Source organism: Rattus norvegicus, chromosome 14, assembly GCF_036323735.1.
Source record: "Rattus norvegicus strain BN/NHsdMcwi chromosome 14, GRCr8, whole genome shotgun sequence".
Classification (NCBI taxonomy): Eukaryota; Metazoa; Chordata; class Mammalia; order Rodentia; family Muridae; genus Rattus; species Rattus norvegicus.
Genome location: NC_086032.1, coordinates 32,396,273 through 32,422,211, shown reverse-complemented (window position 1 = coordinate 32,422,211; position 25,939 = coordinate 32,396,273). Strand labels below are relative to the sequence as shown.

At 46.8% G+C, this 25,939-nt stretch overlaps 1 protein-coding gene across 3 annotated transcripts; it reads left to right on the top strand.

Moving 5' to 3' along the window:
• The first annotated feature begins 7,224 nt into the window (after nucleotides 1-7,224).
• On the top strand, nucleotides 7,225-21,609 carry Srd5a3 (steroid 5 alpha-reductase 3). Of its 3 annotated transcripts, NM_001013990.1 has the most exons (7): nucleotides 7,282-7,514; nucleotides 13,479-13,621; nucleotides 15,451-15,486; nucleotides 15,992-16,189; nucleotides 19,550-19,684; nucleotides 20,615-20,663; nucleotides 20,879-21,431. In NM_001013990.1, exons 1-7 carry the CDS (start codon nucleotides 7,294-7,296, stop codon nucleotides 20,931-20,933), a joined length of 837 nt encoding a protein of 278 aa, NP_001014012.1. In that variant the 5' UTR covers nucleotides 7,282-7,293; the 3' UTR covers nucleotides 20,934-21,431. The 3 variants fall into 3 exon arrangements, with proteins under 3 accessions (XP_038947815.1, NP_001388362.1, NP_001014012.1); XM_039091887.2 differs by having other exon boundaries at nucleotides 7,225-7,514; nucleotides 15,995-16,189; nucleotides 20,615-21,609; NM_001401433.1 differs by having other exon boundaries at nucleotides 7,239-7,514; nucleotides 20,615-21,609.
• The last annotated feature ends 4,330 nt before the right edge of the window (nucleotides 21,610-25,939 follow it).

Below are 25,939 nucleotides of genomic sequence, written 5' to 3'. Positions count from 1 at the left end.
CAATGGCTTACGCTCTAAGATCAAGAATCGACAAATGGGATCTCATAAAACTGCAAAGCTTCTGTAAGGCAAAGGACACTGTGGTTAGGACAAAACGGCAACCAACAGATTGGGAAAAGATCTTTACCAATCCTACAACAGATAGAGGCCTTATATCCAAAATATACAAAGAACTCAAGAAGTTAGACCGCAGGGAAACAAATAACCTTATTAAAAAATGGGGTTCAGAGCTAAACAAAGAATTCACAGCTGAGGAATGTCGAATGGCTGAGAAACACCTAAAGAAATGTTCAATATCTTTAGTCATAAGGGAAATGCAAATCAAAACAACCCTGAGATTTCACCTCACACCAGTGAGAATGGCTAAGATCAAAAACTCAGGGGACAACAGATGCTGGCGAGGATGTGGAGGAAGAGGAACACTCCTCCATTGTTGGTGGGATTGCAAACTGGTACAACCATTCTGGAAATCAGTCTGGAGAATCCTCAAAAAATTGGACATTGAACTGCCTGAGGATCCAGCTATACCTCTCTTGGGCATATACCCAAAAGATGCCTCAACATATAAAAAAGACACGTGCTCCACTATGTTCATTGCAGCCTTATTTATAATAGCCAGAAGCTGGAAAGAACCCAGATGCCCTTCAACAGAGGAATGGATACAGAAAATGTGGTACATCTACACAATGGAATATTACTCAGCTATCAAAAACAACGACTTTATGAAATTCGTAGGCAAATGGTTGGAACTGGAAAACATCATCCTGAGTGAGCTAACCCAATCACAGAAAGACATTCATGGTATGCACTCATTGATAAGTGGCTATTAGCCCAAATGCTTGAATTACCCTAGATGCCTAGAACAAATGAAACTCAAGACGGATGATCAAAATGTGAATGCTTCACTCCTTCTTTAAAAGGGGAACAAGAATACCCTTGGCAGGGAAGAGAGAGGCAAAGATTAAAACAGAGACTGAAGGAACACCCATTCAGAGTCTGCCCCACATGTGGCCCATACATATATAGCCACCCAATTAGACAAGATGGATGAAGCAAAGAAGTGCAGACCGACAGGAGCCGGATGTAGATCGCTCCTGAGAGACACAGCCAGAATACAGCAAATACAGAGGCGAATGCCAGCAGCAAACCACTGAACTGAGAATAGGACCCCCGTTGAAGGAATCAGAGAAAGAACTGGAAGAGCTTGAAGGGGCTCGAGACCCCATATGTACAACAATGCCAAGCAACCAGAGCTTCCAGGGACTAAGCCACTACCTAAAGACTATACATGGACTGACCCTGGACTCTGACCTCATAGGTAGCAATGCATATCCTAGTAAGAGCACCAGTGGAAGGGGAAGCCCTGGGTCCTGCTAAGACTGAACCCCCAGTGAACTAGACTGTTGGGGGGAGGGCGGCAATGGGGGGAGGGTTGGGAGGGGAACACCCATAAGGAAGGGGAGGGGGGAGGGGGATGTTTGCCCGGATACCGGGAAAGGGAATAACACTCGAAATGTATATAAGAAATACTCAAGTTAATAAAAAAAATGATTATTAATAGGCTATAGTGATGGCTGAGTGGTTAAGAGCACTGACTGTTTTTCCAGATGTCCTGAGTTCAACTCCCAGCAACCACATGGTGGCTCACAACCATCTGCAATGAGATCTGATGCCCTCTTCTGTGTGTCTGAAGAGAGTGGCAGTGCTCACATACATTAAAAAAAAGATTAAAAAAATAAAAAAATCTTAAAAATGATTATTAATATTCTTTATATATTAATGCTGGAAATGAATACATTGGCAATTGTTCCTTAACCAGCCTTTCCCAAATAACCACATAGAGACCTTTTAATATGTCAAAGCCAAAGGCCTTAGCTGGACAGACTTTCTTCTAGGTCGTCTAAGTTAAACTGACCACCTAGCCCCATCCAGCCACATGGCTAAGTATACCTTCTAGGCCAGTAGTAAGCATGCCCTACTCCTCCCATGTCTCCTGGGGAAAAGCTTTCCTTCCTCTTCCCAGAGTTCCTTTCTCCCTCCCAGGAAGTCCCGCCTTCCACTTCCTGCCCAACTAATTGGCCATCAGATTTTTATTAAAGTCAATCAGAGAATGCCTTAGGTATGTGAGGAAGGACAAAGACACAATTTCACACAGCATACCCCAACATTATTCCTTGGAAGTTAGGTGTTGGCACACTATATTGGTGGCCCTTAGCCGAAAGAGCTGACAAACACCTCATAGCCAGCAAGCTCTAAGTTCCAGCGGCCATAAATTTCCTTATTTCTATTGGGAAGAGCCTTTTTAATTCTTTTGTTTTTACTGCTGGTGATTTAGCATTCCACCTCTCAGTTCTCCCCTTACCTAAGGCTTCTTTACTCTTTTTACAGAGGGCACAGAACGCTGTGGTCATCAGGGGACATATTGTAACTATCTCCGTGATGACCACAACTAGAAAGAAACTATAATCTCTAACTCTCTCGCTAAGGATTTCAATTTACCCCTTTTACACTTAACACCTTCCCAGTTTGGATGCTTGGGGCTTTTTCCTTTGTACCTTGTGCTGCTGCTAGCTCGGTCCTATCATTTCAGATAGCTCAGAGCTTCGGGTGCTGCCTATGCCAGCCCTGGTCAGACCTTTCCAGCCCACAGGCGTCTGCACTGCTTCAGGCCGAGGCTTCAGGCCTAACTCTCTCTGGTTTAATTGTACTGAGCTTGGGAGACTTTGCAGCTATTGTGTCCTCGGGCTTTGCTCTGCTTTTGTTCTTTTTAAAAAAGACCAAGCCTGACTTTTCCCCCATCATTCACCTGGATCTCTATAGACTTGGGTTCTAATTGCTGTAAGTTGGGCACCATAGTATTATGGTAAATTTTATTTGGGGGTTCCGATCCCACCTTAGACCATTTAGTTCCCAAATAAAAGACACAAAACCATTATATTTTTATGGTTTTAATATAAACCCTTAAAGCCTTAAAGCATTAGGGCTGGGCAGATATCGACCCTCTATGCTAGTTTGTCTACCTCCCTGTCAGTAACCCCAAGATATCACTTGTCAGGTTCAGCCTGGTCTGCTGCACTCCATCAGGCTGGCCCTCGTGTCCATATTCTCACGATCTACCTACCTATGGTGCCTTTCTCCTTCCTCCTCTTCCTTTCTTCCTCTAGGTCTCTCCTCAGACCCAAGCCCAGGAACCAAAGCCCTTTCTATCTCTCTTCTGCCCAGCTATAGGCTGTAGACATCTTTATTAACCAATAGTTTAATATTAAGGAGCAAGGATTGCACAACAAAAGCTGATATATGTGAGAATTCACTCCGGTGAGACAACTAGACCTTGGGAGATAGAATTTGGTATTACAATACATAGTTACAGACTGAACCCCAACAGTGTGTGGCAATTTTAAGCATCTGTTACATAACAGTTTTCTCCACAGTTAAACATTCCCTTCTGCAGGAAGCTTCTTAAGCAGGCAAGTAAGCAACTCAAAAGAGCTTCTTCAGGAAGTTCCTGAAACTGACAAAATTCACTAGGCCCCTCCCTGTCAGAGTAAGCAATAAAAGCAAAAGTCCCCCTCAGGAGGCTGAGTTCAAAGACTCTCAGAGAAGAAAAACTGCAGAGATAACTCTGGCAGCAGACCAGCTGTGTTGAAGATGCAGAAACCATCACAGGCCCCTACAAAAGGTTTAGAAACAGCTGAGGCCCTTGGACCTCTAACCTATTGAGCCGCCTGCAGGGTGTGCAGTGTACTCCAAGTCCACAACTGTGTGAGCTGCCTCTGCCCTGGAGTGTGCTGCGGTGATGCAACTGTCTTTGAGTCATTTTTTTATCTTTTTTTTTTCGGAGCTGGGGACCGAACCCGATTTTTTGATCTTATAAGTAACTCCTTACCCACTGTGACGGTTTGAATAGGTATGGCTTCCATAGACTTATGTATTTGCATGCTTGGTCCCTATCGAGTGGCACTATTAGGAGGTGTGGCCTTGTTGGAGGTAGTGTGTCACTGTGGGGGTGAGCTTTGAGATCTCTTATGCTCAAGCTACAGCCAGTGTGGTGTACAGTTTCTCCTGCTGCTGCCTTCAGATCAAGACGTAGAACTCTCAGTTCCTTCTCCAGCACAGTGTCTGCCTGGATGCTACCATGCTTCTCTCCATGATGGTAACAGCCTGAACCTCTGAAACCCATATTTCTGTAAGTGACTGAGAGGTTTTTTCTCTCTCAGTGATGCAGATATAAGTCAGATTATACCAGATTAAAGTATATGGAGGCAGGTTTGTTAGGAGGCAACTCTCTGTGGGTTCTCCGAAGTCACACACCACTCAGACTCAAGCAAGAGGGTTTTATAGAGCATAGGTGAGGAGTAATGACGTGTCAGCTAGGAGCTGGACTGTGCCCATACATGGTCAAAAACTGAGGCCCTGGGCAGACATTCTTGGGTGGGTTGCTAGAAGCAGGGAGACAAGGTGTAAGGGCCCACGAGTCACTAAAGGAAAACCCCAGACTTAAATAGTATGCAAAAGCAAAGAGTGCTTACTCTACAGAAGCAATCAACATTCATGGGTCAGCTGTTTATACAAAATGGAGACCCTGGGGAGAGTTTGCAAGCTTCTTTTGGGCACAGATAGGAGAATTCTGGGGATGGTTAGGTCATTTTTAATATGAATGGCTAGGTAAGCAGTGGCTACATTAGTACCATTTTAATTATTCGCTATATAAGTTTTACCATTTTGGGTCAGGCCTTAGATAAATTCCAAGAACTGTCTCAGCCCTTGGGCTTAGCTAATGTCAGGGCCCTTGCTGATTAGTGACCCCTATCTGTGGTTTTTCTGAGAAGCCTTGACTGCTTTCTTGGGAAAAGGAAGCTTAAGGCCTAACATGACTGCCTGTTCTAAAATAGAGTGATTTAGGCCCTCTCAGAGCAGTGATGACATGTGAGCCTGGAATTTTCTCCAAGTGATCGGGGTTGCGGGGAGGAGGGCAGACCTGGTTTCCTAGCTTGAGCAGGGGTTAAGCACAGATCCAGCCTAATAATAACCCAATAAATCTCACTAGTTCACGAGATCAGACTGTGGTGTCATGAGGACTTTGGTTCAACATGGGTTTCCTACCTGGGGTGAGTAGCTGTGTTTATGTCTCCCCTGGGAAAGTGTGGTCACACCCTTATCATTGTCAGCTTTCTGTGTGCTCAGTCTCCATAGTTATCACGCCAACAGCCACATGGCATTCTACTGATACCGAGTAAGTGGGGAGTGGAGAGATGGCTCAATGGCTAAGATAAATACTGCTCTTGCAGAGGATGAGAATTGATTCTGTATTAGTAGTCATAGTTTCTGTTGCTGTGGTAAAATACAATGATCAAAAACAACTTACCGAAGAAATCATTGGCCACGGTTCCAGAGGAAGGGCCCATGCTGTCAGGGGAGGCAGGGTAGTAGGGGCTGGAGCAGGACCCCGAGTGTCCTGGTTGCTCTTGTCAAGTTGACACAGGCCAGAGTTATATAACTGGGGAGAGTAAGCTTAACTAAGAAAATCCCTCAATTATTAATAATGATCATTGATGAGGATGGGCCCAGTCCCGCAGGGAGACCCCTGGGCAGGTTAGCCCGAGTTGAATATGAAAGTTTGCTAAGCAAGCCACGAGGAGCAAGCCAGTAAGCAGCACTCCTCCATGGCTTCCACTTCAGCTCCTGCCTCCAGCTCCCGCCCTGACTTTCCTCAGCGACTTGGACTGTGACACGGAAAGAGAATTGAAATAAACACCCTTTCCTCCCCAAGTTCCTTTTAGTCATCTCATCAGTAGAAAGCTAAGACACCTTCAACTACAAACACGAAGCACGAAGTGTGAACTGGAAATGGGGCAAGTCTATGTCTTCAGGGACGGACTTCCTCCAGTAAGGCTCCCTGTTCTCGAAGTTCTACAACCTCTCCTAATAAAGGAGGAACATGTTTCATTCAAACCACCATGAATGCCTGTAACTTCAGCTCCAGGGGATCTGACTGACTTCTTTTGGGAACTCTGAAGGCACCTGTAATCACACATGCACACACACACACACAATCTAGAAATAAATATTTTTTAAAGAGAGAAAATGTGAGTGTACCATAACTTGGCTAAAGACATCAAGGTGTATTCAGGGGTGTGGTCGTTTTTCTGTTGGAGACAAGGCTATGATAAAGACTTGTATTATACGGGTGCAATTGGATCCCAAGTTGCTTCCTCCTTTGTGAGTAGCCTGTGTTATTCTGGGACCCCATAGCCTGAAATAGTACTAAGCACCTGTCAGGCTTTCATCCAATGTGATGGTGTTTTCCATTGATCCCTGAAAGATAGCATCAGAGCAAGCCCCAGATTCTTGAAGGGAGGTTTTGAAGACCTCGAGAGTGCAAGTGCGCAGGCACACACACACACACACACACACACACACACACACACACACACACATACCCCACTGACCCTTGGACTCAAGCCAATGAGTCTTCCAAATCTTGTGTTTTCGTTCCCAGCACTATAGGCAGCAGACACAGTTAGTTAAACAGTTTGTTCATGAAGCAGATGAATGAAAAACTTATGTCCGTGGAGGGCATTACTTTTTTTTTTCCACTCCAAGATCCAACCTACAATTGACAAAGCTTAAAATTCCCTCCAAGGCCTTTCCAGAGGTCAGCCCTGAATTTACACAGTGACCCCCATCTGGAGTAAGCTAATGAATCTGGAGCTACTGGGGGCCCAGCATGGTACTAAGATTCTTCAGATCTTGACTCCTGGGGGACCGTCTGTGAACTCAGCCAAGAATTCAACCAAAATTTCTCTTTATACCTTCTCACAGCAGTATCCCGCAGTCAATCAAAGTTTACAGAAACTTGGGCTGGTGAGAACCTGACCACCGGAGTTGGATTGCCCCATGTGCCACATGGTGGAAGGAGAGAACCAATTTCCCCAAGCTGTCTTAGGCTTTCACCCATACCTCTTGGCATATTCCTACTCCACTTTATAAATAGGTGTAACGTATTTCTTTAAGACTTGTACAGTAGCACGTGTTCTTGCATACTCCTGCAGAACTTCAAGTTGAAGTTGCATCTAGGAATTAGATTACAGGCAGTAAGAGTCTAAAGCGCAGCCTGCTTGCCCAAGGTGAGCAGGAGCACAAACAGCAAAGAAGCGCCTAGCCCGGGGCGGGGCCGCGCGTCCCGCCCAGGAGCCGCGTCACGGCCAAGCGCGCCGCCGAGGCCGGAGGGAGGGAGGTAGAGAGGGAGGGAGGGCGGCGCGGCGGCGCGCGTGCGTAGCCCGCTCCCCGGCCATGGCTGGTTGGGCGGGGGCCGAGCTCTCGGTCCTGAACCCGCTGCGTGCGCTGTGGCTGTTGCTGGCCGCCGCCTTCCTGCTCGCACTGCTGCTGCAGCTGGCGCCCGCCAGGCTGCTACCGAGCTGCGCGCTCTTCCAGGACCTCATCCGCTACGGGAAGACCAAGCAGTCCGGCTCGCGGCGCCCCGCCGTCTGCAGGGCCTTCGACGTCCCCAAGAGGTAACCTCGGTGGCGGGCGCGCCCGGCAGGGGGCAATAGAAGTGGCGCGGGCACATGAGCCAGGGGCTGCCCCGAGCTGTCCCCGGAAGTGACAGAGCATCTCAATGTTGGCCGGGGCCCCAGGGAGCCGCCCTAGCTTCTTTATCCCCAGTTTTCCGCTTCCTTTCCTCAGAACTTGAGGTCGAGGAAGTTCCTGGACATGGAGGCAAGTTCTTCCTCGATTTCCCCATTCACAGCCCAACCTGTCCCAGTTCAAGAAAGAGGTCCAGAGGGTGCTCCCCCGGAGTTGTGCTGACATCCTGCATCTCCACAAGTGCGCTGTTAAACTGGCCCGGGATGCCCCATCCCATCCCCATCCCAGAAGGTTCAGTCACCAAGTTGTGAAATACTAAATTCTTCCGGGGCTCATATGCTCATATAGACTCCACTGAGAATATGTGAGACCTGCTACATTGCTTGCTCTCTCTCTCTCTCTCTCTCTCTCTCTCTCTCTCTCTCTCTCTCTCTCTCTCTCTCTCTAGCTCCACGTTGAATTCAGTGTGTAGATGGAGAAGCCATCTTAACTACTCTATTAGTTATTATTTTAGATAGTAAAGCTGTGTCGTTTTCCGTGAAATGCATCGTGCATTTGCGTTTAGAACTGAAATTGAAGGAATGTGATGGGTTCTGATGGAGTCATCTAAGTTGTTTTCGAAATCTGTAGACTTTGCCCACCTCTGCAGATGGCGGTGGGACTATCAACTGGCCCCAGCTCTCTCTTGGCTATTGGAGGAGGTCTATCTAGGGGTTCAGTGTGAGAGCTGAGACCCATGTCATTGTGAAGAATGAATGGTAAAGAGATAAGGCCCGGAAGAACTCTTCCTTAGAGGCTCAGTTTTAAGGAGAGGAGCGGATCCTGCCATCCTCTTGTCCTTGGATTTGATTGGCCTGTATCCCTTATACTATATAGCAATTTGGATTTTGAGAAAGGTCCTGTGGCAAGTGTTGTCTGACTTACTGCTTCAACAAACCAGAAGACAAGTAGTTGTGTATGAGAAGAAGGAAGTGAAAAAAAGAAAAAGAAAAAGGCCGTAGTATCCAGGGACTTCAAAGCACTCTTAAAAATCACTTCTCCCCATTCTGTCTCCTCAGCTGTTGTACTCGTCTGTCTTTATGCAACAGCCAAGAAAGAGGTGTGCCTTCCCTGTACTCATCCCTGTAACACTTGACTTCCTGTAATTCTTACAGCATTGGGAAAGAGTGATTCTTTCCTTCTTCCAGAGCTTAGAGCAGAACTCCTGTGGTGTTCAGGTGCTCTGAGGTGATGGGGCTGTTGTTGTTTTCCTACATTGAGTTTTTTCTTTTCTTCAGTACCAGAGAAGGTCCAACAAATCCAGGTCAATAAGGGAAGGCATTTTTAATTTCGACAAAGATTTAAAAAACAAAAACGGGAAAACTTGCATCAAAACAGTGTCCTTTGTAATGACCGCCTCCCCCTATATAAAAGGGGGGTGACTGGGGTTGGGTAAAGTAACGTCCTATTGCCAGATTCTCACTTCCCTGTTTCCAGAGTATCTCCCTTGACATTGTGTTTAGCACATTCATCATGAGGAAATAATAATTAGTGAGTTAGAGACGACTACCACAGTGGAGGCTAATGACTTGAAAGCCTTTCTTGGGTTGGGGATTTAGCTCAGTGGTAGAGCGCTTGCCTAGGAAGCGCAAGGCCCTGGGTTCGGTCCCCAGCTCCGGAAAAAAAAAAAAAAAGAACCGAAAGCCTTTCTTCCTTTGGTCCCCGTGACAGACCAGTGAGGGACCTGTCACCATCTTCATTCTCATCCCCGTGTGCACATATTCAGACTGGTTGTACCAGTGAGGGTGGAGGCTAGACCTTCGTAAGATGCGGGACTGTTGACACCTTGGCAAGCTCTTGCACCACGCAGACCTGAATCATGTCTGAAAAATCAAATGGCAGGGGATTTACCCCAGAGGGAGGCACTTTGTAATATCTTGGTTAATCCAGATTTTATAGTATTTGATAACCTTAGCTAATGTGCTTAGGAATTAAATATTTTTGAGTAGTTTCTCCTTGTGCGAAGTGTAATGACTCGTCAGGAGTGAAAATGAATATTAAGCTTGGTGATGTCCACACTTACAAACAGGCAGCGCTGAGCCCCATGTCTGCACACATGGTAGTATTTAGGTCATTGTGTTTGTAATTATTTTCTCCCAAGGAAGCAAGAGTAAAACCTAAGTCAGTTCCTGGAATGTTGTTTTCTGTTCTCCAACCTGGGACCCAATGTTTGTTGAGTTTTGGGGTTGTTTATGTTTGTTTGTGTGTTGTTTTTGTTTTTGTTGGAACAGGGTATGGCCATGGCTATCCTGGAACTCACAGAGGTCCACCTGCCTCTACCTCCCTCGTGCTGGGATCAAAGGTGTGCACCACACACAACACTGGACATCTGCAACACCTGCTTTCTTGTTTTGATTCAATCCCCAGGAAAAGTGTATAAGTAAATACCCAGGACCAAGCATCTCATTGTTTTTGGCATCAACAGCAGATAGAAACGCTTGTTTCTAACATTTCAAAATAGCTCCATGGTCTATGGAAAATATTATCACTGAACCGGCCTCTGCGGGTCAGAGGCTGCCGGGTCTTACCAGGAACATCAGAAGCATCAGGGGATCTGTGGATTGGATACATGGGTTACATATTTAGAGTCATCAACCTCTTGCATTTAAGGAGTTAGCATTTCCTTATTTATGAGTGTCATTGACAGGACACAGGACAACAGCCTTGGTAGAATATACTATATTCAATACCGTTGAAGACTCCTTGAAACGGTGTTGTTTCTATAACCACAGAACAACCAGTGATCATTCACCATGAGATCTCATCATTCACTACTCAAGATATGCATGGGTTCCTTATGGCATAAGCTTGACTTTAATAAGTGGATTACCTAGATGTCCATAAACTTGATCTTCTTAGTATCTTCCACATGTCTTGCGCTCGTGGTAACATTTCGAGAAAGGGCTAGGGCCTTTGTCAACAGTCCTTCTTCCTCCCTGCATTCAGCCGCAGCCCATAATAATTACCCAAGTGGTTGCTGGTCAAAGGAGTACCCACACCAAACCATGTACAGCCATAAAGATTGCTGTGTCCCTACTCCCAGGACTTGGAAAACGGCACTTCCAGGAAGCAGGTTACAGAAGGAGAAAAAAAGGAGTGTCTTAGCCCAGAAGGGAGTGGGGATTTGAGGATCTGCATTTTTGAGTCTTTAAAGACAAGCAAGAGACAGGACCTCCCATAAAGACTCAAAAGTGTTTCCTGTATGAAGACATTCGGTCAGCAGAACAAAATGTGAGGCTAAAAAACAATGATGTGTATCGACACAAACCACTGCAGAAGTAGCTGAGCCATTTGTGAGGCATAGCTCGGAAATTCATTCGAAACAACTGATCCGCCTGCCTGTAGGTCCCCCATAAATTGGCTGTGTGTGATGGCAGGGCTAGGAAAAGAATTTAAGGCAAGCCTCGTCTGCAGGCAGAGAAGCAACCATGTGACCTAAACACCAGTCTTTCTAGCTGCATCCGGAGCCAACTGCCACCACCGCTGTGCCCTTGGATAAGAAACCCGTGGTTTCCCAGGTGCAAAGAAAGCAAACCATAGAATAGTTGTGAAGATGCAATTTCATGATCCTGCCTCTCCCGCTAGCTCCCAGGCCCCAGCCTTTATGTCACAAGTAAACAGTCTCTATGCCACCCGCTGACGGACATTTAAGTGTGTCTCGTTGCCTTTTTGTTTAGGAATATTTCGCCTGCATATATGTCTGGGCACCATGTGCATGCCAGGGGCCCCTGGAGGCTGGACTAGGGAGACTTATCCTTTGGAACGGGATGGGTTTGATGGTTGTGAGCCACCATGTGGTGCTAGGAATTGAACCTTGGTCTTTTTTTTTTTTTTTTCCCAGATCACAGGTTTATTGGCTTTCCCTGTGCACATTTTTGGCATCTGGCCAGGACAGTTTGAGGGAGGCAACTGGCGTAGTGGTGGAGGCTGTGGCAGGGGTGGGGGAGTGGAGATAAAGAAGTTCAAGGACAGCTAGGACCACAAATAGAAACCAAAACGAAAGAAAGAAAGAAAGAAAGAAACAAAGAAAGAAAGAAAGAAAGAAAGAAAGAAAGAAAGAAAGAAAGAAAGAAGGAAAGAGAACCTTGGTCTTTTAGAAGAGCAGCCAGTGCTCTTAACTCCTGCTCAGCCATCTCCCCGGCCCCTCTCAAAATATCCACATGGATATTTTGAAATTTCGGAAAGGATCGAATGATGATTTTCTTTTTTAAAAAAATGCTTTATTTTGGTAAGCCTAGATGGATTCCCCAGTACAAAAGGCAGCATCCTTACAGGGTTCAGTACAAAAGGCAGCATCCTTACAGGGTTCGGTGTCCTCTGCCCTCTCTTCCAGGTTATGTTTACAGAGCCACAAGGGAGCCATAGATGGAGTACACCCAGCACAAACCCTCTCCGGGCCTTGGTAGCCTTTCCCTCTGCTTGGAAGCGAGCTTCCTCGCTTAAAGTCCATCCATTTTCCTGCAAGATTTTAATTTCATGTGGAGTGTTTAGACTTAGGATGTATGCTTTATTAAGTAAGGGAAGTCTTAGTTAGGGTTTTATTGCTGTAAGGAGACGTCGTGTGCACTAAACTCTTATAAAGTACAATATTTAACTGGGGCTGGCTTACAGTTTCAAAGGCTTAGTCCATTATCGTCATAGCAGGAAACATAGCAGCAGGCAGACAGACATGGTGCTGGAGCAAAAGTTCTACATATTGATCCCCAAGCAGCAAGGAGAGACTGTGTCACAGTGGGTGTAGCTTGAGCACAGGAGACCTGACACACTTCCTCCAGCAAGGCCACACCCACTCCCACGAGGCCACAACTCCTAGTAGTGCCACCTCCTATGGGCCAAGCATTCAAACACATGAGTCTATGGGGGCCACATCTATTCAAACCATCACAGTGGGTGTGTCCACTTGCAGGCAGTCCACATCCACATTGCAGCACTGGCACAGTCAGGATTGCTGGAGTGTGCCACCACCAAGTACCCCGGGGGTCCTCATTGCATCTTAAGTGATTTTGTCTTATCATATTGACTTCATCTTTTACATTCAGTTGGCATCGCTGGTTTCCTTTAATCGGTTTTGTGCCTTTATGTTGATTTGCTTTGTAAATAATTCATTGAGAAATAGGTGGTCCATGGTCTTAGTAGTCGGAGAAATAGACTCATAAGGAGTCACCACTTGGCGTTATTGTTGCAGTCTTCTTCATATTATAAAAAAATTAATTTGGAAGGTTTGAGGAGAAAGAAAATGGATCAGGTAGTAAAGCGCCTGCCCCAGAAGCATGAGGAGCTGAGTTCGATCCCGAGCGCACACATAGAAGCCAGACGTGGCACATGCACTTGCAATCCCAGTGAGGGGGACGGGAATTACTGACTGCTAGCTTAGCTGAAGTTACGAGCTCTCTGACATGGGCGTTGGAAATCGAACTTGGGTCTTCTGCGACAGCGCGTGTACATGCACACGCATAGAAATGATAATAAATTTTTAGATGAGGCGTATGAGACTGCAGAGAGGGTTTAGCAGTTAAGAGTGCTCGCTGCTGTTTCAGAGAACCAGGTTCAACTACTGCGATCCAGTTTGGGATCTAACTTTCACAGATCTCACTGGTGTTAGGAGGATCTAGTTCCTATGTGAGAATCCGGGGACCATTCTTGTAACCCAGAGATGAGAGGTTGCTAACTGATCCCTTTTCTACTCCAATGTATTGGGTCTCATGATTCGGAAGCACATTTTGAAATGCGCCCCCACCCCTACCCCCACTTAGGATTCAGGTTCTGTTTAAAACTGGGATGAGGGTGGAGGGGGCGGGGCCTGGGGCTTGTAGAGCTTACTGGCCATTGCCTAACTCTTCGTCCTGTTGCAGGTACTTTTCTCACTTCTACGTCGTCTCAGTGTTATGGAATGGCTCCCTGCTCTGGTTCCTGTCTCAGTCTCTGTTCCTGGGAGCGCCGTTTCCAAGCTGGCTTTGGGCTTTGCTCAGAACTCTTGGGGTCACGCAGTTCCAAGGTAATTTGGCTCCCTCTCCTGTTCCTGGTTCCTGCCCATACTCTCACCCATGGGGTCCCTCTGCAGGTCTGGTAAGCGGAGGGTAGACAGAATTTGCATGGTAGTCGGTCCCCAGTCCTCAGTGAGCTGTGGCCAAGCCCAGGGTCAGGCTCTGGTCTGCTGTCTCGGAAGCCTGTGCTGAATGCAGGACTGGCTGTTCCCCTTCTGATGTTATCAGTGTGTGATAATCTTATGGAGACGGCCTCACACAGACTGGAGAAGCTTTGGGAACACCTCAAGTTTGCAAGGACACATTTATCATTTATACAGCTGCAGCCAGAATCATGCCTTACGGCTCCCAGAACTTTGACTTTGAAAATTACTTTTCGGTAAACTTTTAGAGAGGTTTGGGGACTGGTGAGGTAGATCAGTAGGTAAAGGCATTCCCACTGGGCATGGTGATCCAAGGTGCATCTGCAGGACCCACATTGTGGAAGGAGGAAATAACGACTCCTACGAGTTGGTGCGTGCGTACACGCACACACACATACACAAATACCACATGCTCTCAAGAGAGTAAATAAATCAATTAAAATTAAGGGTAAATGTTATATCATGAGTCTTTGGCTAAACAATGAAACTGACTAGCAGTGATAGTCTCTATAGAAGGGTCTGGGGTCCTAATGCATGCATGCCCTTGGTATTTACCGTGTTTATGCATGTGTCCCTTTGCTGCTTACCATGTTTATGCATGTATCCCTTTGCTGCTTACCATGTTTATGCATGTGTCCCTTTGTTGCTTACTGTGTTTATATGCATGTGTCCCTTTGTTGCTTACCATGTCTATGTATTTAGAAGATTAGATTTGAGGAGTTTTTATTATTTGTTTTAACATGTTCATAAAGAATTGAAAACTGGGTTTTAATTTACTTAAAATACAAAGAGCAAAGCGAATCTATATTGATAGAGGTTAGAATGGAGTCCTTAACCTCAGGACAGGGTCATACTAGAGAGAAAAACTATGGGGTGCTGGTCAGATTCTTAAGCTGGATGCCAGTCATTCCTGGTAATAAAATCTCAACAGGCTGTGTCCTTGCTGTGTGTGTGTGTGTGTGTGTGTGTGTGTGTGTCTGTGTGTGTCTGTGTGTGTCTGTGTGTGTCTGTGTCCTTGCTGTGTGTGTGTATCTGTGTGTGTCTGTGTCCTTGCTGTGTGTGTGTGTATGTGTGTGTGTCTGTGTGTGTGTGTCTGTGAGTGTGTGTCTGTGTCCTTGCTGTGTGTGTCTGTGAGTGTGTGTTTGTGTGGGTGTCTGTGAGTGTGTGTTTGTGTGTGTGTGTCTGTGTGAGTGTGTGTGTGTCTGGGAGTGTGTATGTGTCTCTGTGTGTGTCTGTGAGTGTGTGTGCGTGTGTCTGTAAGTATGTGTCTGTGTCCTTGCTGTGTTTGTCTGTGTGTGTGTGTCTGTGAGTGTGTGTGTGAGTATGTATGTGTCTGTGAGTGTGTATGTGTCTGTGAGTGTGTCTGTGTGTGTTTGTCTGTGTGTGTCTGTGAATGTGTGTGTGTCTGTGTCCTTGCTGTGTGTATGTGTGTGTGCGCGCGCGTGTGTGTGTATGTGTGTGTCTGTGTGTCTGTCTGTGTCCTTTCTGTGTGTGCGTGCGTGTGTGTGTGTGTGCGCGCGCGCGTGCATGTCTGCGTTACTCTTTTTAAAAAGAGGGACCAGAGTTTATACTATTTTAAAAGTGAGCTTTTGTTCCTGTGTCCTTGGAACCCTTAATAACAGACCTGCAGGAAGGTGGGTCATGGAGCCACTCTTCTCTCCAAGCATGTCATTTCTCCTTTGTTTTTCCTTTGGCAGCCCTGGGGATGGAGTCCAAGGCTTCTCGGATACAAGGCAAGTGCCTCCCTATTCAACTCCAACTTCTGTCCTTTATTAATTAAGTCTGGAAAAGAATATTCACCTGTTTAATGCCTGCCTCTGTCTGTGCCTTGATGGGTGGGTGTGGACCGGGGGTCCTACCAGATAGGACTTATCCAACATCAACATGGGTCTCTCCCTGACCATCTGCATTCAGGAGTCAGTACAGGAACTAGAGACTCACGGACCCTGAGTCCTAAGTGCCTCCACCCTTCATGGTGATGCCCTTGTGCTCTGGAAGGCTTTTAAATGAGGGAGTTAGAGATGAGTGCCATCTCCCTTCCCAGCACCCTGCCACTAATTTACTATGTAACCCAGTCGGCCTGTGTCCTTACACTTTGAAAGAGGAAGGTGTTAGTCCAAATGGTCTTTATAACCCTTTGACTCTGGTCTTAGGTTGCGCAGTGGGTAAACTCAACCCTTGACTTAATCCTGAGGAGACACTGACGCTGACCGTGTCCCATTCTCTCCTGCTTTGCAGCAGGCGAGCTGGCTCTGTCTACCTTCTTAGTGTTGGTGTTCCTCTGGGTCCATAGTCTTCGGAGACTCTTCGAGTGCTTCTACGTCAGCGTCTTCTCTAACACGGCCATTCACGTCGTGCAGTACTGTTTCGGGCTGGTCTACTATGTCCTTGTTGGCCTGACCGTACTGAGCCAAGTGCCCATGAATGACAAGAACGGTAAGTGGCCCTTGCAATAGCTTCCAAAGTCATCGTGTCAATGGGTAGATACTTTAACTGTGACCAATAAAACCTAGGGATGCTCACATCAGCCTTCAGGGGCAATAGGAAAGTACAGATCATTCCTGGGGCTGTTTAAGGATAAGGAAGTTAAGTTGTGTGGAGTTGATCTAGAGGGAAGGAGGGAGGGAGTAGGGCTGAGCTCTGAACAGCAGGTGGCAGACTCCAAAGAAAGGGCCACCAAAGGAAGTGGCCCCCGCAGAGCCCCGTTGTCTAGGGGTATAGAGAAGGGGAGGGGGAGAAGTCACTATTAGGTATTAAATCATAGAAAATGAGACAAAGGGACTTGAGGTAATTAGCTCTGATGTGGAGAAGGAATGCAAATTGTTCTTGACATCAATTCTTGGGATGGCTGCCCTCACAACAAAGCCCTTCTTCACATGGGGCAGCCCGAGGGAAGAGGAAAACTTGCCTTAAGGTTTCCCAGTGCTCTCCAGCCAGGAGGAGGGAAGCCAACGTCTGTGTATGAGAAGGAAGTGAAGTCAGTTGGTGTTTTACATGGAAGCCAGGGAGCTGCATTCTGTGTGTGAATGTCAGCTTCATAAACATGTGTGCAGATAATACAGACCTCTTATCCTCTTGGGTGATTGGGGTGAATGTTTGGAGGTTAACTTGATCTTGGAGCGCGGGCTTTCAGCCCGGATCTTCTGGGACCCTCTTCCCATGCCATATGTCATAAGTTGAGACAGAGATCTAGTAGTTGGAAACAACTACCAGTGACTGAGCCTTTTCTTGTTTGATTTCAGTCTCACAGTGCTCCTTAAAGTCTGCTCTGTGGCTATAATACACTTCCTGAGGCTGGAAGGATTATTTGAAAGAAGGTAGGCATATGGCCCAGATAGCTCCTCGATTTTCGAATTATTTACTGGTTCCAGCTATTCACTCAGCTTCTCTTCTAATTCCTTCAGATTCTATTGTACTGGTTACTTTTCTGGTTGCTGTGATAAAGCACTGTGACCAAGACAACTTCCAGAAGGAAGGAGGATCTTTTTTTTTTTTTTTTTTTTTGGTTCTTTTTTTCGGAGCTGGGGACCGAACCCAGGGCCTTGCGCTTCCTAGGTAAGCGCTCTACCACTGAGCTAAATCCCCAGCCCAGGAAGGAGGATCTTATTCTGGTTCACAGTCACAGAGAGCTGAGAATCACAGGCAGGTGGGCGTGGCAGCGATCCGCCAGGAGCAGGGAGCTGAGAGGTCACATCTCAACCACATTTATGAAGCGGAAAGAGAGGACAGGAAGTCTCGAGAGGCTGTACAGTCCCAGGCTCACCTCGAGTGCTGTGCTCCCTCCAAGGCTGCACAAACAGGGTTACCAACTTGAGAGCAAGCGTTCAAATCCTTGAACCTGCAGAGGACACTTCTCACTTAAAAATCCATATTGGGGGTTGGGGATTTAGCTCAGTGGTAGAGCGCTTGCCTAGGAAGCGCAAGGCCCTGGGTTCGGTCCCCAGCTCCGAAAAAAAAGAACCAAAAAAAAAAATCCATATTGATCATTAATCAAGTCAGTCTTCGAGCGCAGATCTCCCCCATGGCGTTCGGATGCACAGCCGTCATCTGTGGCTGTTTGGCCAGAGAACTTTCCAGACTCCTTGATTGCTCATTTGCTTTCTTTCTATCAGTGCCTTACATCACTTTTCTGAACTTTGTTCTGTGCCTGGAGCCCAGCTTCTGCCTTCCACCTCATTAAAAGACACCCACAAAAAATATCTCCCTAAGCACTCTTTTGCGAAACAGCCTTCACTTTAGCTGCTTACCCCTCATGGGGTCACCTGGAGTTACTGGGGCAGTATGACTGTATTCCCCAGTATGCTGTTACTTCCCCTTACTGTGGAGACCAAACACTGACAAGAAGCAGCTTCCTGAAGAGGGGTTTAAGTGGGAGAGCACCTGCCCCGATTGTGTGTCAGCCAGGCACACAGGTGACTCACACTGATAATCCCAGTACGTAGGGTAGAGAGGGAATCACTTCACGTTCAAAGCCAGGTTTGTCCGTGTACTGAATTCCGGGCCAGCAAGGTCTATACAGCAAGACCCTATCTCAAAAAGACAAGTCAGGGGTCACCTCCGCCATAGGAAAAGCTGCATTTGCTGTCTGTAGGACCTGGTAGAAATCCCGTAGTTCCGAGTGTCCGCTGGGCCTGAGTCCACTCGACTGAGTTTTTCTGAGCTCAGAACCTGTGTCAGTGATCAAGGGCACAGACAGATCTAGCAGGGTCCTTATGCAAGGGTAAGGAGTGTCTGTAACCCAGAAGAACCGGGTTTAGAACCGAAATTGCCACAGGTGAATTTGGTGGATCCTTGTCAGCCATTAACTCTGGCTCCAGCTGACTCCAGGTGACCCCTGACTCCCACTTGAGGGTCTCTGTGTAGAGTACTGTGATCCTCAGTGCTGTGACCTTAAACAGTTTTTAAGGGCTTTGCCTTAGCTTCAGGGCCCCAGGCTTTGGCCAGTGTTCAGTGGATAGCATTTGCTTCTTCAGTTAAGACAGGGAAGTCAATCCTGCTAATGACGGTAAGGACTTCATTTACTTTCCCAGAGCCAGTGCTTGCCCTGCGAGTTCTTCAGCAGCCTGCCTTCCCTTCTTGGTGCCATGTCAAAAGGAAGGCTGTGCTACAGACACTTCTGCTTTGGGAACAGCATCAGGCTAGGTTCTCTGATCCAGAAAGGGCATTGTTTTGTTGCTCTTCTCAGGGTTTAAATTTCTCTTTTCTTTATGAGAGACCACTCACCCTTTACCTCAGGAAATCTCTCTGCTAGCCAGAACTGAGCAGGGCACACGTGCTTTCCTCTCCCTCACCCCTCCTCCTCTTCCCGCTCCCTCCCATGTCTGTAGTCCAAATTGGCCTTGAACTCCCATGTACTTGGCTGGCCTTGAACTCATGATCGTCTTGCCTCAGCTTCCCAAATACTAGGATGACAGGCATGTAACCACCGTGCCTGGGTTAGCTCAGCTTTCTGTATTGAGGATCTCCCTGGCCAGGCTCTGGGCGGCAGCTCAGAGAGACATTTCTTTATAGAGAATGTTTTCTGCATGGGAAACGCTGACAAGAAGGCTCAGTCATAGACTCATAAAGCACACCACACAGTAAGTCACTCAGGGGGGACCAAGTTAGCTCCAGAAACACTTGAAGAATGTTCAAGAGGATGTCATTGCAGTCTCTGCCTGTGACCACCATAGCTGCAGAGACTGAGAAGCAGCTCTTCTGTCCAGAGGCCATTATGGAAGGATGACACGGTGACTTAATTCTTGGAACCCGGCAACCCTGTAGTACTGGCTAATGTGACAATTCCGATTCCCACAGTGTACGCTCTGGGGAAGAATCTACTGCTACAAGCTCGGTGGTTCCACATCTTGGGAATGATGATGTTCTTCTGGTCCTCTGCCCATCAGTATAAGTGCCACGTCATTCTCAGCAATCTCAGGAGAAATAAGAAAGGTGAGGTGTCTTCTGGAGCCTCTCAAATGGCCTCTCGCCCTCGAGGCTGGCTATCTCTGTCCCATCCTTCCTTCCTCCCTTCCTTCCTTCCTTCCTTCCTTCCTTCCTTCCTTCCTTCCTTCCCTCTCTCCCTCCCTCCCCTTCCTTCCCTCCCTCCTTCCTTCCTTCCCTCCCTCAGCGAAATCAAATACTCACTTCTGAACACCTTTCTGAATCATGATCCTCTTGGTAAAATGAGGTGGCTGGTCTCCCTGCCAGATCTAGCGCTGACAGTTTGTGATTCTGTCCTGTTCCCACCTCTGGGGACAGCACCGCCCACATGCATTTGGTGGGATGTGGAAAACTCATATGAGTATGGAGTCACATGACCCCGGCTGAAGGAAAGACACTTGGCCTCTGAGTTAGCCTGGCCTGACGCATCAGGGCACATTTTGCATTAGTCGTGTTCTGTAGAAATGGAGGCACAGTGAGATCCAGCAGTTTACGTGAAGTCACACAGTGATCAACTGGGAGAGTCAGGATTTGAACTCATGCCTCCTGACTCTGGCATCTGAGCCCTTGTGTGCTTGTGGGAATTGATAGGAAAACCCGAGCCGAGGGTTTTTGTGTTTTTTGATTTGTTTTTTGGTTTTGGTTTTTCCTGCTTGGTTGGTTGGTTGGTTTTGGTTTCTTATTGCTGTTGCTTTGAGATGGGGTCACCTTAATGTAGCCCTGGCCATCCCAGAACTCACTAGAAAGACCAGGCTGACCTCAAACTCACAGAGCTCCTCCTGCCTCAGCCTCCCAAGCCCTGGAATTAAAGTCATGCGTCACTCATGCCTGGCTAACATTGACAGACAGTGGGGACGTGACAGGATTTGATACTCGGTAGAGTTTCTGTCCGAGGTTCCGGAAGTGAAGTGGTAACAGGCCATTGCCCTTCCGTTTCAGGTGTGGTCATCCACTGCCAGCACAGAATCCCCTTTGGAGACTGGTTCGAGTATGTGTCTTCTGCTAACTACCTAGCAGAGCTGATGATCTACATCTCCATGGCTGTCACCTTCGGGCTCCACAACGTAACCTGGTGGCTGGTGGTGACCTATGTCTTCTTCAGCCAAGCCTTGTCTGCGTTCTTCAACCACAGGTTCTACAAAAGCACATTTGTGTCCTACCCAAAGCATAGAAAAGCTTTCCTCCCGTTCTTGTTTTGAACAGGCTTTATGGTGAAGAGCGCAGCCCAGGTGACAGGTTCCCTTCCTCGAGACGCTGAGACAGGCTGAAGTACACTTTCTGCAGGAGTGTTTGACCGACTGTCGCTGGTCTATGTCAGTGCCTAACAACAGTGTTCACCGAGCAAGGTGTTGTTCCTGGAGAAGACATTCCCGGCAGACCTGGGCTTGCAGGGTCTGCTTTCCGTAGAGCAGAGCTTTACAGAACCAACTAACCAATGTCAGGGTGATGTAAACGGGTGTCTCCAAACTGCTTCTGCCACACTAACCAGGAGTATGAACAGCTATGCATGTACACATGCATGCCTGGCTTGCTCTCTCTTCCTCTCCCTCCCCCTTCCCCTCTCCCCCTTTACCTCTCTCCCCCACCATACAAGAAAGAAAAGGTTACCTGTGTCTGGGATAGCTTTGGAAACAGTGAACGGCACTGAGTTCTGTGGTGTCATAGGTTTTTAATGTGTTACATGCCAAATAAAAACAGGAACCTCCGAAAATAACACGAATGTACAGGGTGAGAACACTGGTTCCAGGAGAAAGGAGTTTGTTGGAGTTTGTTAACATTCTGCGACCTCTCACCAGTCTCTCCAGTTATATCCCCACTGCCTCATTTGCCCTGCAGCCAACCTAGTAACAAGTTTGAAAACCTCTTTGATGGAATTCTCTTTGGACATTTGTACTGAAAACATGGAGAAATAAAGTATTTTTTATACAAATGTATACATACACGCCCTGGACTGGGTAACATGGAAGGGAAGGGGTCTCTCTCCAGCCTTACTGTGTTCACATACTCCTGGGTCCGTTTCAACTACAGAGAAAATCCAAAGGATATCTAGGAGTAAATCTACACCTTAGAGAGCTTATAGTAAAGCTTATAGTAAATCCAGTCGGGTCCTTGGGAAGCAGAGGCATGGGGTGAACGCCTGAAGCAAGAAAGAACAGAACATACCGTTGTCCCAGCAACAGGAAAACCTCCACATTCCTGCAGTGGAATAGTTTCTGGGCTGGGGTGCAATTTGATAGTCAAGGCTTGCCTGGAGTAGATAAGGCTCTGAATTCAGCTGCCAGCCGTAAGAGAAAAAAAGCTTGAGCATACTGCTTACTAGCTGAGGTACATGGGGGTTTTTGATTTGTTTCTTTTATCTTTTTTTCTTAAGTCAGGGTCTCATGTAGCCCAGGCTGCCTTGAAGTCATTATGTACCAGAGGGTGATCTTCCACTTTTGACCCTCCTGGTTCAATCTCCCAAGTGCTGGAATTGCAGGTGTGTGCAGCCCAGTGCTGTGGCCTGAGCCCAGCGCTTCTTGTATCCTACACACTCTGCTGTGTCTCCACCCTTCATCATACGCAGTTAATACAGATGTCATATACCCTACTGAGTAAGACATCCCAAATGCTGGGGTTAAAGCCATGTGACACCAGACTAGCCTTGGGTAAGGAATGTATGATAGACTGGATAAGGGTACCACCACAATCTAACAGGAGCAGAAGCGACTCAGACAGCTGCATGACCAAGGTGCACCCCAGGATGGGTGACAGCTCACAAAGCAGGGGACCTGGAGCTCACTGCACAGCCTGCAGGCAGCTCAGCAGGTTATACAGTGTCCTCTCCAGTAGCTCAGATGGTCTCTGCTTCTTCCAGTCAGCTTAGTTCGCCTGAGTGTCTCTCAGCGGTATTACATGTTATGTATTTCAGAGGAGGCGGAGCCTAGTGAATCTGCTCAGTTCTGGGAAGTTCCTGAAGCCATGGAATTGTGTCTTTCCTGTAAATTGAGCTTCCCTTCAGGATGGAATCTGCCAACTCCCCTCGAAACATCTGGGTGCTTTGCCTCCCCTGTAGCATCTTGTGCTTGATGAGCCTCCCTGAAAGTGGAAGGTTTAAATCTTGGAGGAAACTACCATCCAGCTCACTTGCTTATAATCCACCCCTAAGCTCCTCCGTGAATCTGTCTGTTGTCTCTTCTCTACCACCAATTAAATCATCATTTAACCAAGACTGTTCTGTCTGTTCATATAAATGAGGTTTATCATTTATCATTTAGAACTTGCTATATTTGGGACTAGACCTCAGGAACAAACCACTTCCAACATGGGAGCTGGGTGTAAGTTGTATGGCATTTGGTCTAACTCCCATACAAACGGCACACATGATTTTAAATAGATAGTCTAACCGAAACGTGTGTGCTGCTTTAGGATGAAGCCTTACACCTAATTTCAACCGAGGATTTGGACTTTGGGGTCCATCTGTGGGGCCCTGCCAGTCTTTGAGAGCTGCAGATCCTACCCTACTGCCCCTGGCTGTCCCTTGCACAGTAACCTCTCTCTCTCTCTCTCTCTCTCTCTCTCTCTCTCTCTCTCTCTCTTTCTCTCTCTCTTTCTTCCTCTTTTTCATTGCCCAAGCACAGCATTGTAGGTGGAGATGAAGAGGGGATAGAGAAGGGCTCAGAACAGAGCTGGGATGTAGCTCAGGTCCTAAAGCACCTGCCTAGGCTACATGAGTCCCTGAGTTCGATTCCCAACATGGGTATAAAACCAGATATAGTCATGAATGCCGTAATCCCAGAACTTGGAATGCAGAGGCAGGAGGATCAGAAGTTCAAGGTCATTCTTGGTTACATTAAAAATTCAAGGCCAACTTGGGATATGTGAGACTTCTCAGAACAACAGTGGGCATTTGTGTGTGTGTGTGTGTGTGTGTGTGTGTGTGTGTGTGTGTGTGAGAGAGAGAGAGAGAGAGAGAGAGAGACAGAGAGACAGAGAGACAGAGACAGAGAGAGACAGAGAGAGGAAAGAGGGAGAGAGAAGAGAGAGACTATGAATAAAGTAGCAAGGATATTGGATGGGCCTGAACAGTACAGTGGGCCTGAACAGTACGGCATACCTGAGAACCATGCTACATCTAAAGGGGCCAAAATCAGCACCCTGTGTGTGTGTGTGTGTGTGTGTGTGTGTGTGTGTGTGTGTGTGTGTGTTTGAAAATATCCCCAAAGGGCACGTATCATATAGATTTATAAATTCTTCACATGGGTGACTCAGAAACAGCTTAATGTGCAAACTCTTCACCTCCTATGATGTAACGGCAACACCGTCAGAACTGCATCCTCTACAGCAGTGTGCTAAAAGTAGCCTTTGCTTTGGGCTGTAACTCGTCCCACACACATCTTCTTTAGAGTGAGCATGAGTTACTGGTCTGCACAGTGTTGTGTTTTGTTACTTATTTCTAGTACAATGTGTGATTATTACTGCACTCTGCTATGGGTAGGATAGACAAGTATCCCCCAGAGGTTTGCGTGTTAGAAGTTTGGTTGTAGCTATTGGGTCTTTTAAGTGATGGCTGGAGGCATGGCTCAGCAGTTAAGAGCACTTGTGGCTCTTCTAGCAGATCCAGATTCAATTCCTAGCATCCGTATGATGGCTCGCAATTGTCTGTAACTCCAGTTCCAGGTCATATAACACCATCCTCCGAACTCTGTAGACATCAGGCATGTGCAAGATATACAAACATACACATGCATACAGGTTTTTTTTAATTTAAGAGATGATTGGCTCATAAGTTAGTCTGTTGATTAAGTCACTAGCTGTTTGAATGGGTTTTTAATGGGAGGAGTCTTTGAAGTGTTTATCTGTCCCTTGGCAGTTTCTCAACTCTGTCTGCTTCCTGCCTTCTTTAAAGTGAGTACATTACCTCTGGCAGGCCTCCCACCATGATGTTTATGGCTTGCTCTGATGGGACTTCTCCTAGGAAGATGTAAAGATACATTTATTCACCCCAGATAGAAAAGACACCAACAGACTACAAAACCTTATGTCTAAATTTCACTCTGTAAGCCATTGATTTGGGGAAAATATTTATAGGAACCTGTGTGACGTCTCCACCACCAGTCCTGGGGCAGCTTGAAGCTGTATCACTTCCAAGTCCTACCCATGACATTTACACCATAGAAAAGTTCCCTGGACAATTTAGGAGTAACTACTAAAAGAGTTTGCCTATGGCCAGGAGTGGTTACATGCGCCTTTAATCCCAGCACACAGGAGGCAGAGGCGAGCGGATCTCTGTGAGTTTGAAGCCAGCCTGGTCTACAAAGCAAGTACCAAGACAACCAGAGCTACACAGAGAAACCCTGTCTTAAAAAATAAAAAAATAAAAAAGTGCCTACCACAAGTGACTATTTGACCTTTATTTGTTTTTGTTTCTTGTTTGTTTTTTAAGATTTATTTATTTTATGTATGAGTACACTGTCACTGTCTTCAGACACACCAGAAGAGAGCATCAAATCTCATTACAGATGGTTGTGAGCCACCATGTGGTTGCTGGGAATTGAACTCAGGACCTCTGAAAGAGCAGTCAGTGCTCTTAACCACTGAGCCATCTCTATAGCAACCCACTATTTAACCTTTATATAAACTTGGAGAAGGGATGGCCTTGTGAACCTGCGAGTCTGGGAAACCTCCTGGATGGCCTTCATGAGGGAATGTTTCTAGGCCTAATCGTATAAGGATCTCATACGGGTGACTACAGTTGCTTTGAATCAAGATGGCAGGGAGGACATCCAAACCCCTGGGTAAAGCTTCACAATGCCGTTACGTCTTGCTCCTGTATTCTTTCCACTCCCTTCAAGGCACAATGTTCCGAGGGCCCTGGAGAGGTGATAACATGTAAATTATTTTCTTCCATTGAGGGCTGAGCATTGAACTACTCTACCATCGTTAACAGTCATTCATTCTAGGCAATGTGAGTAGTTCTGACCTTTTGTAATAACTGCTACCCTGACCAACGCCAACGGCAGTGATGATCTATGGCCAGAAACATAAGTGTTTAGAAAGTACACAGGCACCACACATTCCATTAACAAAATAGTAGTAACGTCCCCATTGAGCCTATGACTCTCCTCAGCCACACGTTTTTATTTCGGCTTGAACTGTCAATCCTGGATTCTCTCTCTATGGTGTGGATCTTAAATCCAGCTGGAAAGGAGTTGTTTGTGCCCAGACAGTTGTGCCTCTATTGCTCCTAGGGGCACATCTTGCCTGGCACACTGGTGGCATTAATAC

Coding starts and splice junctions, on each gene's coding strand:
- Srd5a3 (NM_001401433.1), top strand. CDS start 7,294: ATGGCTGGTTGGGCGGGGGCCGAGCTCTCGGTCCTGAACCCGCTGCGT. Junction 15,487..15,991: donor CAAGGCTTCTCGGATACAAG/GCAAGTGCCTCC, acceptor CCTGCTTTGCAG/CAGGCGAGCTGGCTCTGTCT. Junction 16,190..19,549: donor GCCCATGAATGACAAGAACG/GTAAGTGGCCCT, acceptor CGATTCCCACAG/TGTACGCTCTGGGGAAGAAT.